The sequence below is a fragment of the Leptonotus elevatus genome, chromosome 4, assembly GCF_054856555.1.
Source record: "Leptonotus elevatus isolate MCC_2025b chromosome 4, RoL_Lele_1.0, whole genome shotgun sequence".
NCBI lineage: Eukaryota > Metazoa > Chordata > Actinopteri > Syngnathiformes > Syngnathidae > Leptonotus > Leptonotus elevatus.
In genome coordinates this window covers 10389408-10405535 of record NC_141242.1, presented here as the reverse complement: position 1 = coordinate 10405535, position 16128 = coordinate 10389408, and the positions used below count along the sequence as shown (strand labels likewise).

Genomic DNA, 16128 nt, shown 5'->3' with positions numbered 1-16128 from the left:
TTGTTGCGCTTTTTGATGTTGGAAAAAATAAAATAAAATAAAAAATAAAATCACTAAATATTGTGACTAAGTTGGGGACACTGAGGAAACGCTCGCTTCGTCGCAACACCCTAACTCCTAAGAGTTGACGTATTGCCACAATCAGCTTTTGATAACTGGAAGTTGAATGTTTGGCCTAAGCTGTCATGGTGTGGGAGGTGAATACATACTCCTATGCTAATTGACAACTGTAATTTAGTGATGAAAATCTTCCTCTGCGAGTGAAAATGCAATTAAATCTTTATGGTTGTTTGCTGCATGGAGGGATTAAATATGTAAATTCAATTTGTAGTCTAGTCTCACAATCTCCAAAAATCTCCAATAACATTTTTTTATAAAATTTGGGGGGAAATAGAGGCAGCACTGAGGAGCCACTTGCTTTGTCGCAACACCCAAGCCACACCCCTGGCAACCTCTACCAAGCCTTGCTATGATGAAGGCGGTCGGGCGAGCCGCCCACCTGTGTTTCACCCAGACTGAGGTGGTTTAGCGTAGGAAGTGGGTCGACGGCGATGAGGGGGCCGGCGGTCAACAGGCCGTGGCGCTGCAGCTGCTCCAGCGTGTGCTGGCGGGCGGCCGCCATCTTGGCCTGCTGCCGGCGCAGCTGAATGAGGAGCAGGGTGAGCTCATCGGGCTGTCCGCCGTGGGAATTTTCACCACACACACACCAGAGTGTTAACATTGACACCGAGCAGTACACTTCACGTCACGTTGGTAGAGTACCTTTTTTTTCTTCTTTTGGGGGGGGCAGTTCTGTCATAAAATGTGAAGGGTACTGTTTAACTTGCCTACCACTCCAACTGGTACACCAAATGGAAGGTCATGGTGCAAATCTAACGGTAATTTGAAACCCTAAAACAGGCTGGAACGCTGATCTTGAAATCCTAACATTGACTTGAAACCCTATTTTGAAACCGTAACCCTTGCTGAAAATCCTAATTTGAAAACCTAAACCTGTCTTGAAGCCCTAACTCCAAAACCCTAGCTCGGTATTGAAATTTTAAATTTGAGAACCCGACTCTTGTTTGAAACTCCAAAACCATCAATTGAAACTTGTCTTAAAAATCCCAATTTGAAACTCTACCCCTTATTTTAACCACATCTCTGATTTGAAACCCTATTTTGAAACCATAATCAAACAACAATTTTAAACTCAAAACCATATTTGAAACTCCTGACATGAAATGCTAACACTTGCTTGAAACCCAAAACCTTATTTGAAACCTTAACTCTGTTTTGAAAATGCATTTTTTTTGTCCGCCGATACCAATTCTGATACCCAGTTTTGCATTGTACCGATACCTAGGTTGTTGGGGGTTTTTTTAAACATGAAAAAGCTGCCCTGCCATTGGTTCGGAGCATTCAAGGACCAATAGGATATCTTGGCTCGGCATGCAGTGAACACGTCAGTGAATGTCGTGCACAAGCAAGACGCAAGATGCTGCATCCAAAGTCCTATATTAGTGTTGGAAATAATAGTATCGGCATGTTACTTGCTAGTACTGTACTTGCCGATGCCGATACCACTGTTTTTATGCCGATACCGGAACAACACTACTTGAAACCCTAATTTAAATCCCCAACACTGACTAGAAATCATACTCTGACACGCTAAGGAAACTGTAATTTAGGCTTGAAACCCTAGTTTGAAACCAAATCTTAAACCTAAAAGTGACTTAAAACTTAGAACCTTGTTTAAAAACCCAACAAAAAAATTAAAACCCTAACTTCAAACTTGAATCCTTGTTTGAAACCATAACCCAGACTTTAAACCCTCAACCCGGCTTGAGCCCTACTTGAATCCCTACCATAGCTGAATTGAATTGCATAAAAGGAGAATATTAGTATAGTTAGTAATATATGACGATTAATTAATAACAGACAGCAGGAGTCAGAAATACATATATTTATAATATTGGTAGTTAAATGGATATAGATATTTTTTTCAGAGAACATTTGGATTGAGTCAGACGTACCGTTTTCCCGTGGAGGCTGGGCGCACTGACCGTGTGCGTGATGTAGTTAGATGGAGGCAAAGAGCGCCTCTCCAAGGTGGATGCCTGCAACACACACCTGTTTAAATATTTAAAACTATATGAAACCTGAACTTAGTCTTGAAACCCTCATTTGAAACCACATCCCAATCTTGAAACTTTTAATTTGTTACCCCAAATCCTGGCTTGAAACTTTTAATTTGTTACCCCAAATCCTGGCTTGAAACTGCAACCCAGCCTTAGAACCCAATTCAAGAGCTGTTGATTTTACCTTGAAGATCTGAGACTTGGTCCTGCGCGGTGAAATGGCGAACATGCTGTCCACCACCGACACGTCGGCCGAGGGTCTCACTGTCACGCGATCAATCGGCGTGTGCGGGCGGTGGGCGGGCGACAAGGTCCTGCTGGCGCCCGGTGGCGGGATGTCCACGGGCGACGGCGGAACAGACACGCAGCGCGGTGGCCCGTTGTGCTTGGCGGCCGGAGGAATGGTGGACGGCGGCCGGGCGCCGAAAGGGTAGTCCGGGGCCGGCGTGTAGAGCGGCGCCGTGGGGCTGCCGTGGCGATACTGCTGGCGCTGCTGCCACTCGTACAGCTGCAGGACCGTGTTGGAACTCGGGCCGCCCAGTTCAGGGGTGAGGTGGAAGTGGCTCAGGCGGTCCTGGGCGTACTTGTACTCGCCAAAGCGTGCCATCGGGGGGCTGTGGCGGGGGGTCTTTGGCAGGGTCTGGTGTGCATCCAGGGTGCCGAACTTGGGTTGGGCTGGCGGCGTACGGCGGGGGAGGGTGTTGTCTCGGGATGGAGGACTGTCACAACACAAAATGCACAAGTGTCAGGCTCGACTACAACGTACCTGTGGTATATTTACAGCACTTTTTTTTGCCTTAAATTTCTACACACGCCTTTCATTTCTACTAATTATTCAGACTGACTTTCATTACGACTAAAAAACAAAAAACAAATCATCTTTAACTCATTCACTCCCAACCATTTCCACTGAAGCAACCCCCTTTGCTCTTGGCTGTTTTATTCGATTTTGACTGATTTTGCAAGGCCCACAGAATATTGTGTTCTATTGCTATAAAAACATGGAACCTACCAAAAGAAAGATTAGAGTCTCTTCTTTCATCAGGATAAAAGTATATTTGTATCCGTTTCCATTTTGCAGCAATTAGCGTTAGAATATAGCTAAGGTTCATCATTATTCACAAATCTGTTTCAAAGTCTGGGGGAAAGAGCTTTTTGCAACATGGCCCTGGTTGATCTCTTATACTCTGCTGCCACCTGCTGGCCGTTTTTTTAAATAACTACAATTGTTTAGGTGACCTCTTCAGGTCAGAAGCTGCATCAAATATTTCTGTATGCTCTAGCATAAAAAAAAAACATAAATATGTTTTTGGGAATGAAGTATTAAAAACGTATTTATACGTTTTGGGGTTTGAATTAGTTAATACTGTATTATTTCTACGTTATAATTAGCTTGATATCATTTCTGCCACCTACCCTTTATGTTCAGCTTTCTGCACCTTGACCCACTGCTCCACCTGGTCCAGAGTACTCCTCCTCCTCATTTCCTGGGGGGCTTCCGGTGCCCTCTGGTACGTCCCCGCCGCGATCCCGTTGGGCTCCAAGATGGGGCTGGGCGTCTCCACCAGGCCGTTCCTGGCGCCGACACCCGGGGGCAGCGTGGAGGGAGACCGCGAGGGAGCTCGAGACGGCACCCTGGACACGGGCGCCGACGAGGACGTGTGGTTCGGCGGCGGGAGGGCGGTGGCCGTGGAGTTGGCGGGGAGGGAGGTGTGGGTGTCCATCTCCACGGCGACAGGAGAGTCTTTGTGGAAGCTGCGACGGTCATTGGGGTTGTGATGGATGGGCTCCAAGAGAACCTCGTGGACGGCGGGTCTATGGGGTTCTGGAGCTTTGTGGTTGTTGATGTGGTTGGTGTGTGTGACGGTCTGATGACGCATCATGTGGAAGTGATCCGACTGGTCAGATTGTCTGTGGGGAGTCAAGAGCCAATGAGTAACGGAACAATTCCAGACACAAGCTAGAAACGGTAAATTGGAGTCTAACTCTTGACTTGAAACCCTAATATGAAGCCCTATCCAATAATTAAAACTGGAATTTAAAACCCTAACCCTGACCTGAAATAATAAATGTGAAGCCCTAACCCTGACTTGAAACAGTAATTTGAAATCGTAATCCTGACTTGATAGCCTAATTTGAAGCCCTATCAATGATTATAAACCCTACTCTTTGACTTCAAACACACATTTTTAATCCAAACCCAAGCCTAATTTGAAAACCTAATTTGAAAAGCCTACCTCTATACTTGAAACCCTAACAATGTCTTGAAACCCTTATCTGACGCCCGTAACCCAGTCTTTAAACCCTGTTTTGAAACCCCAATTTAGAGTCCAACCCTGACTTGACACCCCAATTTGAAACCCCATCTCTGTATTTCAAACCCTAAAGATGACCTGAAATCATACTCTCGCTTGAAAACCTAATTTAAAATCCTGATCTAGTCTGGAACCCTTACAATGGCTTCAAACCCTAATATTAAACCCTAACATTGCCTTGAACCAGTCATTTAACATTCTAACGCTGACTTGAAACCCCAATTTGAAGCCCTATCCATGACTTGAAGCTGTAATTTATCCAGGTTTGAAAATCCGAGCAATTGCTTCAAATCCTAATCTGAAGGCCTAGCCCAGGTTTGAAAACCTTACTTAACCTAACCCTGACTTAAAACTGTAAATTCAAGCCCTAACACTCATTTAAAACCTAAATTGAAGCCCTAACTTCAACACCGTCATCAAACCCTAATCCTTGATTGGAACTGCCTTGAACTTCACACTTTCCTAAACACAAGCGGAATTCCACCTTTTTTTGTCACACCTCTAATGTACTACAGTGCCCCCCCCACCCCACACACACACACACTTCCAACTTCCTCTCCTCCTACACACACACACCCCACATTGATAACTTACACACGGAACATCCAAGCAAGTAAAAGGCCCATTTCAGTGGCTAGATGACTGTCATTTAAAGTCAATGTACCTGAGGTCAAAATCAGCATCTGAATGCTTCCACTGGGATTTTAAAGCTGCCTGCTTTAGGTCAAAGTTTTTTAATTGACTGTGTGAGGCGAGCGGATGTGTTTATACGTGGTTGTGTGTGAATTTGTGTGTGTGAGTTGTCGTACTGCTGTCTCTTTGCCAAGAACGCTTTGAATTTAATTTCGTCTGACCTGACTGTTTGGGGACTCGCTTGCCGAGCAATTTAAAGCTCCACTGGTTGTGTTCAGAAGGGATGCTGGAAGGTTAAGTGACGGACAGGTCGGCCGCAGAGGACAAACAGGAATACAGTATAAGATCTTTCAGGAAATAAGGACTGCAACACTATATATGTGTGTGTGTGTGTCTGTTTGTAAGATTGCATTTGTGTATCTGTCTACGTCTATCTATCTGTGTGTGTGCGTGTGTGTTCCTAACCTGCCGCCCGTGTCGACGGGACCTTTCATGTTGGCGGCTTGGTTCATGGCCCTCAGCCAGGTGTTCATGTCCTCCTGCGTGTCAGCGCTGAAGTAGTACGTGCGCATGCCCGGGTGCTCTGCCTGTGAGCCAATCACAGAGTTGCTTTTGTAAACCCGCGAACCCCTGCCCGGGTGGCCGGCCTGTGGGCGGAGACAGAGAGCACAGCAAAGGTGTCACCACATCCTAAGACGGGAGAGCCGACGGAAAAGGCGCCGAGTACGGTACACCGAGCACACTAAAAAAACGAGGACAGAGACAACAATGGCAGCCAGTTACGACCAACAAAGACACAGCTTTTGACCATTGACAGGAAAGGAAGACAACAAACAAAAAACTAACAAAATTGTCCTCACTAATGTTTTTGTACCCATTTGTGCATGTGTGTGTGCTTAAGTGTGTATGTAAATCTGTTCAACGTATATAAGTGTATGTCTTTGAGTGTAAGAAGAGAGAAGAAATGTAAACAACCTTACAAATGCCTCCTTGTGAGGCTACGTGCACTAAAACATTTTGAGCAGTAAATGCTATTAAGGATAGACACTAAAAAGACTACCCTCTATAGAGTCTGTCTGATCAATACATAATTAATGTATTTGTTGGATTTCTGCAGCTAACTGTCATAAAGTGAGCACACAAATGCTTCACTTGCACAAAAGTATTGAGACGTGTAGCCATAAAATCAATTAATGCCGTTTTTTTTCCCCTCCCACTGGTTATTTCCCCCCTCAATGTCGCTGAATGGATGTCTCTCAACAGCACCTAAGGGAGTTTAGCAGAGTGCTTTTAGTGCCTGCGTGGGTGACTAGTGCGAGAGTAATAACCGTGGAAAAGTAAGAGGTGGCTATTAGTTTTCTCGTCCATTGGCGTACAAAATAAACAAAAACCAATGTGGCTATTCTGAGAGAAGAATGCCTGCAAGGGAGATTGTTTATGTGCTCTCAGTAAAAAATGCGGGATTTTTTCCCCCCTGGTAGTTGGTTGAACTTTATGAGGCCAGAGAGGGACATATACAGAAACAACCATTCACACCCACAAGAGAGCAACCTGGGTTCATCTTTAGGCCAGACTGCACAAAGTGCACATGGTCTACAAACTGCATGCTCAGTGGAGCCGCCTCTCCCCACCTTGCTGGCACAAAAATTAACGCATAATCACAGGGAATATGCAGCCGTAACTCTCTGCAAATCTATTATGCATTGGCAGGAAAAGGCGGGCAGCTCGATTGCGCTGGAACATTAAGCACTGTTTGAACTTTTACATCAGGGAAATAATCAACAGTACTTTAAGGATTAAATTCAAATGTATTGCACATAAGTTAAATAAAACTTGCACCTATATAAATGTATGAAAACAAAGCATTCTTCAAGATTAAATGTAACTAATACAGAAATTAGCAAAATGTTTAAGCCACTGTAACGATACACAAAAATGTGACTTTTAATTCAGTAATTCATTAGTAAGCCACACGAGGGAGCCCACGTACCACTACAGGTGCTCATATTGGCTGCTCTGCTTGCAAACATCATTGTACATTCCCCCCAGTCTGCATACACTGCTAATACTATCGTCTTCATGGCTAACATATCGAGCTAGTAATTGGTTGTGATTTCATTCGCTGTGTGCACAAGTCAATCATTATACAATATAGGAAACAAAAGTGTACAAATTGACGTCTGATGAGCAAAACCTTTTAAACACTCATCTGGGGAATTTTTGCTTATTTAGTTTACCAACACGGATTTGAATCATTAGACAAAAACACATTTTTGTTTACTTTTTAGTTTGGAATTATTCTTTTTTTCATTTTTAATGTTTTTTTTTTTCTAAACAAAAAAAAGTCGTAAATCGGTTCTATGAATCCTGAATGAGGTCAACAGGGATGAAATGAAACCCTGCTCTCAAGAAATTTTTCACAAGATATCGGCGTCCCCGTTATCCAAATTTGTGAAGGCTTAACTTTTTCGCACGCTTCTGTTGGGTTTACGACATAAAATGTTGGATTTAAAACAACATAGGGTGTTGATTGGTGGACAGCTAACAGTCACTCCAAGAGAAACAAAAACAAAAGCTTCATTTTATTAAAAACAAGAAAAAAAAGTCCAATTACAAGTATTGTTTACCGCTACACTGCATGATGTCACGTTCTTTACGTAGCTAATCGCCATCCCGTCTGGCTTCCTTTCACTCGCCTCACTTTACTTTCCATTCATCGCTTCCTTCCCGTCCTTTTTACACACACACACACACACACACACACACACACACACACACACACACACACACACACACACACACACACACACACACACAAACGTCAGTCTCACGTGTCCTCGTGCTATTTAAAGAGAGCATTGTGCTCGTAAAGATAAGGCCGAGCGCTGCACAGCTCCTCCTGATAAAGGTGCATTCTCCCAAACTGGGGATAGATTTTACACTGGAAAAAAAGCATCCAAATGGAGACAATAATAGCCTCTGGCTGTCCCCCTTTCAAGTCTGCTGCTTTAATGGAATAAAACACACTCGGTGCTCTCTATTTGTAAAGATGCATAAATCCTATTAGGAATATAACACCTTTCAAACATTCTTCAGTATGCAACTTTTCTTTTTTCCCTGAAGGCCGGAACATGTCCAAAATGTTTTTTGCTCTTTTTTTCTATAAAGACTGTATAGTGCAAAAACAATATTTTGGAAAAATGTATTTTAAAAATGCTGTCAAAGACCTTAATCAAAGGCATGGGGGGAAAAAACAATGTACCTGGATTTAAAAGCATTTTTTACTTCATTTCTGTAGGCAGCTAATTCCATTTGCATGCAGCATACCAGCTAAATGCTGCGTCACCATGTTTGCTTTTAACTCTGGGCACCACTAATTGACCTGATACTGCAGACGTCAGAGCTCTTCTGACTTTAGATTATATTAACATGTGTTCAATGTACTCAGGACCGCACATAAATGTCAGCATCCTACACACACACACACACACACACACACACACACAAAATAAAAATTAAAAAATGTACTGCCATAAACCCTGGCAGATATAAGTTTGGGGTCCACTCCATTAGCGGACTGCATGCAGAGAGGAAAGGCGGATGCGACTTGGAACAAGAAGCCCCACGAAAACCCACAAATGTTAAAGTACACAGACAAAGAAAAAGTCAAACACAGAAACAAGAACAAGAACAACAACAACAACAACAACAAGTCCATCATTATCATGCACAAGCGACAATGTGTAATGTACTGTATATTCCCACATCCGACAAAGGGGAGAGAGTACCTATTTTATGTGATGACTGTCAATGCGACACACTCGAAGGGTTGTCCCGGTCGGGCAGCCAACCAATGGGAAGAGAGGGAGGTGGACGGTGGAGGTTTAATTGTCACACTCATCATACACCAACTGATCAGCAAACTTCAGTTGGTACTACAGTGGTACCTTGACTGACATTTTTGTACCAAAATGTTTTATTTTAGTACGAAAAATATCACTCGATAGTATGTACTGTATAAATAAATACAGTATAAAACAGTATTAACAAAGAAACATTTTGTACTTTCTAGTGTGTGTGTTTTTGGCCACCAGGAGTAAGTATAAAACATACTTTTAATTTATTATTTATTATGTAACATGAAGACGACCATTGTGACTGAAGTGTCTTGATATTACTCGTTTTCGCAGTTTACATGTGTTACTGTACCATTTGTCTTCAAATATATATATAATATTTATGCTAGTGCCATTAGCTCATCTATAGCATTTTGTGTTAGCATTCAAGCTGCAGTGCGTAATTTACACCAAAGCCACTACTAGAAATGACACAATGCTGATTAACTCATCCACTACCAGCCATTTTCACTGAAGCAACCTCCTTCGCTCACAGCTGTTTTACTGGATTTTGACCAGGCCCACAGAATATTGTGTTCTTTTGCTAATAAAATATGGAACTTACCAAAAGATTAGAGTGTCTTCTTTCATCAGGAAAAAAAAAAATATTATATCCGTTTCTGTTTTTCAGAAATTAACATTAAAATATAGTTATGTTTTTATCATTATTCTCAAATCTGTTAAAAACACTGGGGAAAAGAGCTTGTTGCAACATGGCCCTGGTTGTTTTCTTATACTCTTCTGCCACCTGCTGGCCGTTTTTTGTAACTACCATTGCTTTAAGCAACCTCTTCAGGTCAGGGGCTGCATCAAAACCTTCTGTATGCTCTAGCATAAAAAACTGCATAAATACGATTTTGGGACGATGGCAATATTTAAAATAAAATGTTTTTATATGTTTTGGGGAGCAAATGAGTTAAGCCTATCATCTCCAGAAAGCAGATTAAACATGTTTTGAGGGGGTAAGATCATTGATAAAAAGTCAAATATTTAGTAGCAACCGACCAAGCGACAGTTTGCAACTTTGAAAAAAATATAACTAAGGGCACTCGTATGTCAAGGTACCACTGTATTTTTAAATCTGTTTGTTTCAAGTGCCTTTGGGCACCAAATGATTTTGACCAACAGTAACCCTGACCTGGAAGTGACAAACCTCTTGAATAAATGAGAGATGTTGCTTCTTTATTTGGAGAACTTTGCCTCAACAATCTCCTTTATTGACAGCGATAGGGTGAGAACAGGTGCTAAGAAAACTTGAAAAAGTGTGTTTCAATGCAATAAGTGGTTTTAATAAATGTACATATGTTTAAAGTGTGTGGAAGCAGTAAAACCGACAAGAAGTTCCTGCCATTCCTCATAATCTGTCAAATTCCATACAATATGTCACATTTAAGTCTATGGAAGCCTATTTTTGTATTTTTTTCTGGTTATCTTCTCATAAAAAATGTATTGAATGGTGTGAGTGGTGTCTGTGATTTATTTACCATTTCTCCTGCCAAGTATTTAAGTTACTAATCATAACAGGTGACAGTTTTATATTTCCATTGGGGGCATAAATCCATCATAACAAATCAGTCACTTTTTAACACAAGTCATACTCTCCTTCTATTATCATCTAATTACGAATTACAGCATTAAATATTACTTCAAATGAGCTCGGCTGTTTGGGATTCCTCCAGTCGCGGGTGTGCATGTTTTCCCTTCGGCGCCACTTCCAAAAATAAGGCAGCCAGGTTTTATTTATAGCCAGAGGCATAGAATCCCAAACGTGATCCAGCGTGGCCGTAAACAGCTCACACCACGGCATGCCGACAATAGCGCATTCAAACATAACAATATCAATTAAAATATGACTTTGACATGCTGCGTCCATTCATTGTAGCAACAGCAAATGTGTGCAAATTAATCAGCATAGTAAAGAGTTCTGTAATATAATTTTTTTCCCAAAATGGATCAAGTAAAATGCAAGGCATCCATTTATGACATTAAATCATTTGTTTGTTGATATTAGTCAAATAGAATTATAATCACATTTAAATGTTCAATTTCAATTAAATAATTTGTTAATTAACCATTTTTACAAGACTTGATAAAACAAAAAATGACAATTAATTATTTAATTAAACAACCCCCCCCCCCCCCCCCCCCCCCTCCCCTATATAATGTAGTGTAATGTAGTTCTATCTCTCGTACGCTAAGTCCAGTTACGGAATTGTGCCAAAGGGAAATCCATTCCTCAGAGGCATCAGTATTAAAACCTTCTCTGACAGCCGGAACAAATTTCACTACAGCAGGTGCTCTTTGCCAAATCATGCCAGAGGGCTTTGCCCCTTAACAGTAGTAAAAACGTATCTAATATTAACACATGGGCCAAGATGATCCATAAAGACATTACAATTATGTAAGGGTGGTATGAAAATTGAGTTGGAAGCTACTTTTTGGGGAAATCGGCCCAAACTGGAGCGATTTATCATATTTATTAAACGTCGCAACAATGTCTTGTGTATTTACGGTAGCACTAGTTGCACTGCTACTATAACAAACAGAGCTGTTTTTATTCTTAATTGTCTATTTTCTTGCCACAGGCCAAGAGAAATACCTTAAAATCTCTGTCTCCTTTTCTTCCTGATTGGATGTTAATTTTTCCTTGGGTCCCCTTCATGCTGCTTTTGTATTTGTTTTCATTTTCACTCAATGATTGCTCTTCTTTTGTGGGTGTAACGCGGATATCGCTGCTGTGACAATCTCATTTCCCTCACGGGATGAATAAAGTCTCTGTTTATTAATCTACCATACTAAATGTCTGCTCCTTGATGAAACGTTAGCTCAATTAGTGCAACATTGGTGATAAAGTGGCGAAGATAAGCGATCATATTGCCGAAAGTCGCACACGTGTTAACTACAATTCTGACTGGATCATATTTGATACTCAAGATTTTGAGGCTTCTAAGTTATTAGTAAGATTTTTTTTCCCTTAATGGCCAATGTTGACGTGCTTTGCTGTTTTCACTATGTTCAATTAAACAGAAAAGTGTGTTTAAGTCACATATGGAGGACTTTTCAATTGAGATTGCTCATGAGAATTGCTCATACCATGCATGCTTTGACTAATCAAGTCTGTTGTAAACTAATCAATTATCTTTCTGATGGTCATTTACTTAAATAAATCACTCAAACTTTAGTATTAGTATATTAAAAAGATGATTGATCGGTAAGGTAACAGGCTCAAAGGAAAGAAGAGTCCAACGTACCTTGAAGGCATACTTGCGGCTGATGTGGTCCTCGGGTCCCACGGGTGACATGACATAGCTGGGAAGCGGAATGCTGCCCAGGACTGCCTCCTCTCTGCTGTCTGTGTGGGGTGAGGGGAAGGGACGGGGGTTATTTCCGGAAGAAGAAAGCGTGAGGAGATTAAGAATTAAAAATATTTATCATCTGCTAAATTCATCAAATTTTGTAAAAACATACGCAAGAGTGTTTTGCTTTTTCTTTGCCATTTTTGTGACCCTTAAGAGAAGATGAATATATACAGCCCCAGGTTTCAGTTGTTTAAAAAAAAAAAAAAAAAAAAAAAATTCCATCTTTGAGTTTCCATTGTATTAATTAAACTGAGCCAACAACTTAACCGCAACGTGAAGGTCAACAATCCCCAAATATGCCAGCATAGTGGGTTTCCATCTTAATTAGTTTCTATAAATAACACTGACTAAGTATTTGTTTCCACGGAGGGCATGTGTGACTTTTTGTGTGCGTGTGAACAATGATCACATCATAAAATGATGTAACAATGGAGAAGGACACCTGTGCCCGCCTGATGGCCCGGGTGCCAATAAAGCCGGATTAAAACGGAAAGTAATTGTTTAAAAATAATACAAGGACCTTTGGAGGAGACATTCCCGAAATGGTGAGCTACAAGGGCTGGTGTTTTTATCTGCACTCTTGACAACTCACACCCACTTGCACCATGAGAAGTACAAGGTCTCAAATGTTCTTAAGCCTTCTAAGTAAAATAATTGAATTGGCAAGAGGCTTTTCATCTTGAGTGCAGGAAAAACACCTTTGAAGTGAGGAGAAAAGGGTGGGAAAAAAAAAGAGAGAGATGGAAGAATTGATTTCCTTGCTAAAGGCGAGGAGGCATGTTGGAAAATGTTTGATTGACGTGATGAAGATGAAATGACACATAAAAGTCGAGGGGAGCAGAAGGAGGCGGAAGTGAGCGTAATTCTTCATCTAAGCGAGACATTTCAGACAATTAATTATGCTTTCCAATACTTTTCTGTCCCCTGTGCACACAGCAAGGCCCATAAAAGCACACTTGTTTGATTTTTGACACCCCTTGTGTATGAACTGACAAGCAAAACTGAGTTTCTAAAAAATTGTTTTTTACCTTTGTAGTAGAAGAGGCAGAATTCAGACAAGACGAACCATTTCCTCTTCCAAAGACGCATCCCGGAGCTGTCCTGCAAGGGGACATAAGAAAAAAAGCTCGTTCAATGGAACAGTCAGACTAACGCTAAACTTTTTCAGTGTTCTCTCGTGATATAGTTGTGAACATGCAGCCCAAGGGAATAAAACAACCTAAGTGGCACAATCAGGATAAATGTCATGGCAGCTTCAGTTGAAAATACATGTGGATCGCATATCTTCAGATTGGAGTCAGGCCTCATTCAATTGTGGACACAAATCGGATGTGCATTGGATATCTGCCAACGGTGAGTAGCCTGCAGGCCTACTCTAAAAAAATAGCTCAGCAATAACTAGACATTCAAGACGAGAGATTATTTGAGAAAAATTGTTATTTGCCAAGTTGTGTATCAAACTGGCATAGCCATCCCACATTATACAATACCCAAGAAGTAGCAACATTTCCGAAATTCATTTTATTGTGTGCTCTATGCAAAATGACTTTTATGAGCAAATTGAAAAAAATACAATTGCCATTAATTTCATTCAATTTTAAGGAAATTTGTTGAAGTTGGAATATATGTCATTTAAAAATATATATATCTGTCATTGTTTTTGGGGGGAAATTTTATGTATCATAAGTACTAATGGTATCGGTACTTGGTATCTGTATCGGTGAGTACCGGTATCAACCTAAAAAAAGTGGTATCGAACATCCCTACTAAATACGCACCATTAGGTGTATAGAACATTAAATATGCTGTAAATATGCTACATTAGAGGTGAACAAAAATATGTTCTAAATGTGCACCATTATGTCCACAGAACATTAAATATGTGGTAAAAGCGCCACAACATATGTGTACAGGAATTAAATATGATCTAAATAAGCTATATCAGGGGTGAAGAGACATTAAATATGGTATTGGGGGGAAAAAAATAAAAAATAAATGTATGCCAATAATTTTATATACAGTAGAAAGTGTGTACTGTGTGTGTGTGTCTGTCCAGACCTGTTTGTACAGCCATCCTCGGACCACAACAGGCACATTGGAGTTCCTCTTGATGGAATGCTCTCTCTTGCCGAAACTGTGCACCCTGCTGCCGCCAGAGCGAGAACCCTGGGAAAAAAAACGAATATGTGCTGTGCTGTCAATGTCATTGAATGCATCACATTAACCCTCCTGTTATATTTAAGGTCAATTTGCACCGAGACAAGCCCACGTGCCAGTTACTTGACGTTTGCCCACTTCGGTTTTAGCTGTTGCATGAGCCCAAATTGTCTAAAAGAACAATGATTGCGTGGAACCACACTGTGCGCAGGACAAGATGACATACTGGAATTTTACACGTGTCCCCATTCAATGAGTCAGTAAACAACACGTCAACCATTCAAGGATGAAAAATATTAGGAGAGTTGGAGGTAACATGAAGGCTAATACACATTTTTCTTATTGTAATGTTAGTGTTACAAATGAGAATCACAAATGAACACATTTGGCAACAGACTGTAGTCCCAGCGGTACTTTGTCTTCCAGCGTGGACCTTCGCCCACGCACCAGGGTTATCTTTTTCAGGAAGACCTCCTTGTTCTCGTTACATAAGCGCAGCCCCGCCGGACCCCCACACGAATTAGACTACCGGCGACCAACAAACTCAATAGGCTGTTACTGAGTGGGAGGTTTGAAGAGCATTAATGTGACCTAAAAGGCCACACTACGACAGTGTGTAGAAAGGAGCATATGAAGTAAAGCACAAGCTGGAATGCATGCAAGGTCGTACGATTCCGGCCGTTTAAGAAAATCTTTTCAGGTGAGACACTTCTTTGAGGTGCACAAAATTAGACCTCAATTCAGCGAAGGTTGGAGGATCAATTAGGCATTCATTTAGCTTTTTCTTTGGCTTTTTCTAGGGGATCTTTGGATAAAGTGATATGAAGTGAGTCACTTGTTATCCATAGGTAATGACTGTTTTACCTTTTGTACATTTTAATTAGTGCTGTCAAAGTTAAAGAATTAACAGATTAATTGATCACAAAAAACATTGCATTAATCATGAGTTAACGCAGATTAATCGCACTGTTAATTTTGACCATAGATTATTCTTTAGCGTGACAGCGGATGGCTACTTTTAAGGTAGCACAGGTTGTTTGAGCAATAAACATAATTACATGCATTAAAGTAAAGCATTTAATAAATGTTAGCGTATGACATTTAGAATATTTGTTCATGTCAAAATATTGGGGTCATCTTTTCCCCATTTTAAATTATGCAAGTAATTCATTGATTAGAAAAAGAGGAGGATGAGCATCTGCAGTGGATCAAAAAATGTTGAAGACGTCCTCGTAACATTAAATGTCAAAAGATTTAACACATAACCGGTGCTCTTTAAATTTGGCGGGGGGGAAATATTGATTAAAAAGCCTTTTTTATTAAGTGATTAATCGTGATTAATCAAAATTCTACGATGTGATTAATCTGATTCAAAAATGTAATCGTTTGACAGCTCTAGTTTTAATATCAACTTGAACGATTGTAAATTCCCTATGTTGTTTAAATTGAGCCACATTCATATTTACAGTGATGAACTCATTACTACACTTGTCACTGCTAAAAATAGTTTATTGGAATTCTCATCAGCTCATCCATCCTCCATTACATGCATACAAATCACTTCAGCAAACCATGATATGTTTTAGGATTGCATGTGCGTGTGCATGCCAGGAAGAACCAGCCTTGTCCAATGTGCACACATTCAACA

General features: G+C 40.8%; 1 protein-coding gene across 12 annotated transcripts in view; it reads right to left on the bottom strand.

Moving 5' to 3' along the window:
* LOC147175462 (pleckstrin homology domain-containing family A member 7-like) overlaps positions 1-16128 on the bottom strand; it is a 72829-nt gene that overhangs the window by 14254 nt on the left and 42447 nt on the right. For 7 of the 12 annotated variants that reach the window (XM_086073562.1, XM_086073560.1, XM_086073561.1 and 4 more), the window contains 8 exons: positions 14382-14489; positions 13352-13424; positions 12216-12316; positions 5534-5715; positions 3537-4031; positions 2305-2839; positions 2016-2099; positions 500-673 (listed from right to left, as the gene is read on the bottom strand). In XM_086073562.1, the coding sequence (XP_085929688.1) occupies positions 500-673; positions 2016-2099; positions 2305-2839; positions 3537-4031; positions 5534-5715; positions 12216-12316; positions 13352-13424; positions 14382-14489 (1752 nt within the window). The remainder of the gene's footprint in view (positions 1-499; positions 674-2015; positions 2100-2304; positions 2840-3536; positions 4032-5533; positions 5716-12215; positions 12317-13351; positions 13425-14381; positions 14490-16128) is intronic. The other 5 variants (XM_086073568.1, XM_086073567.1, XM_086073571.1 and 2 more) reach the window with 3 other exon arrangements.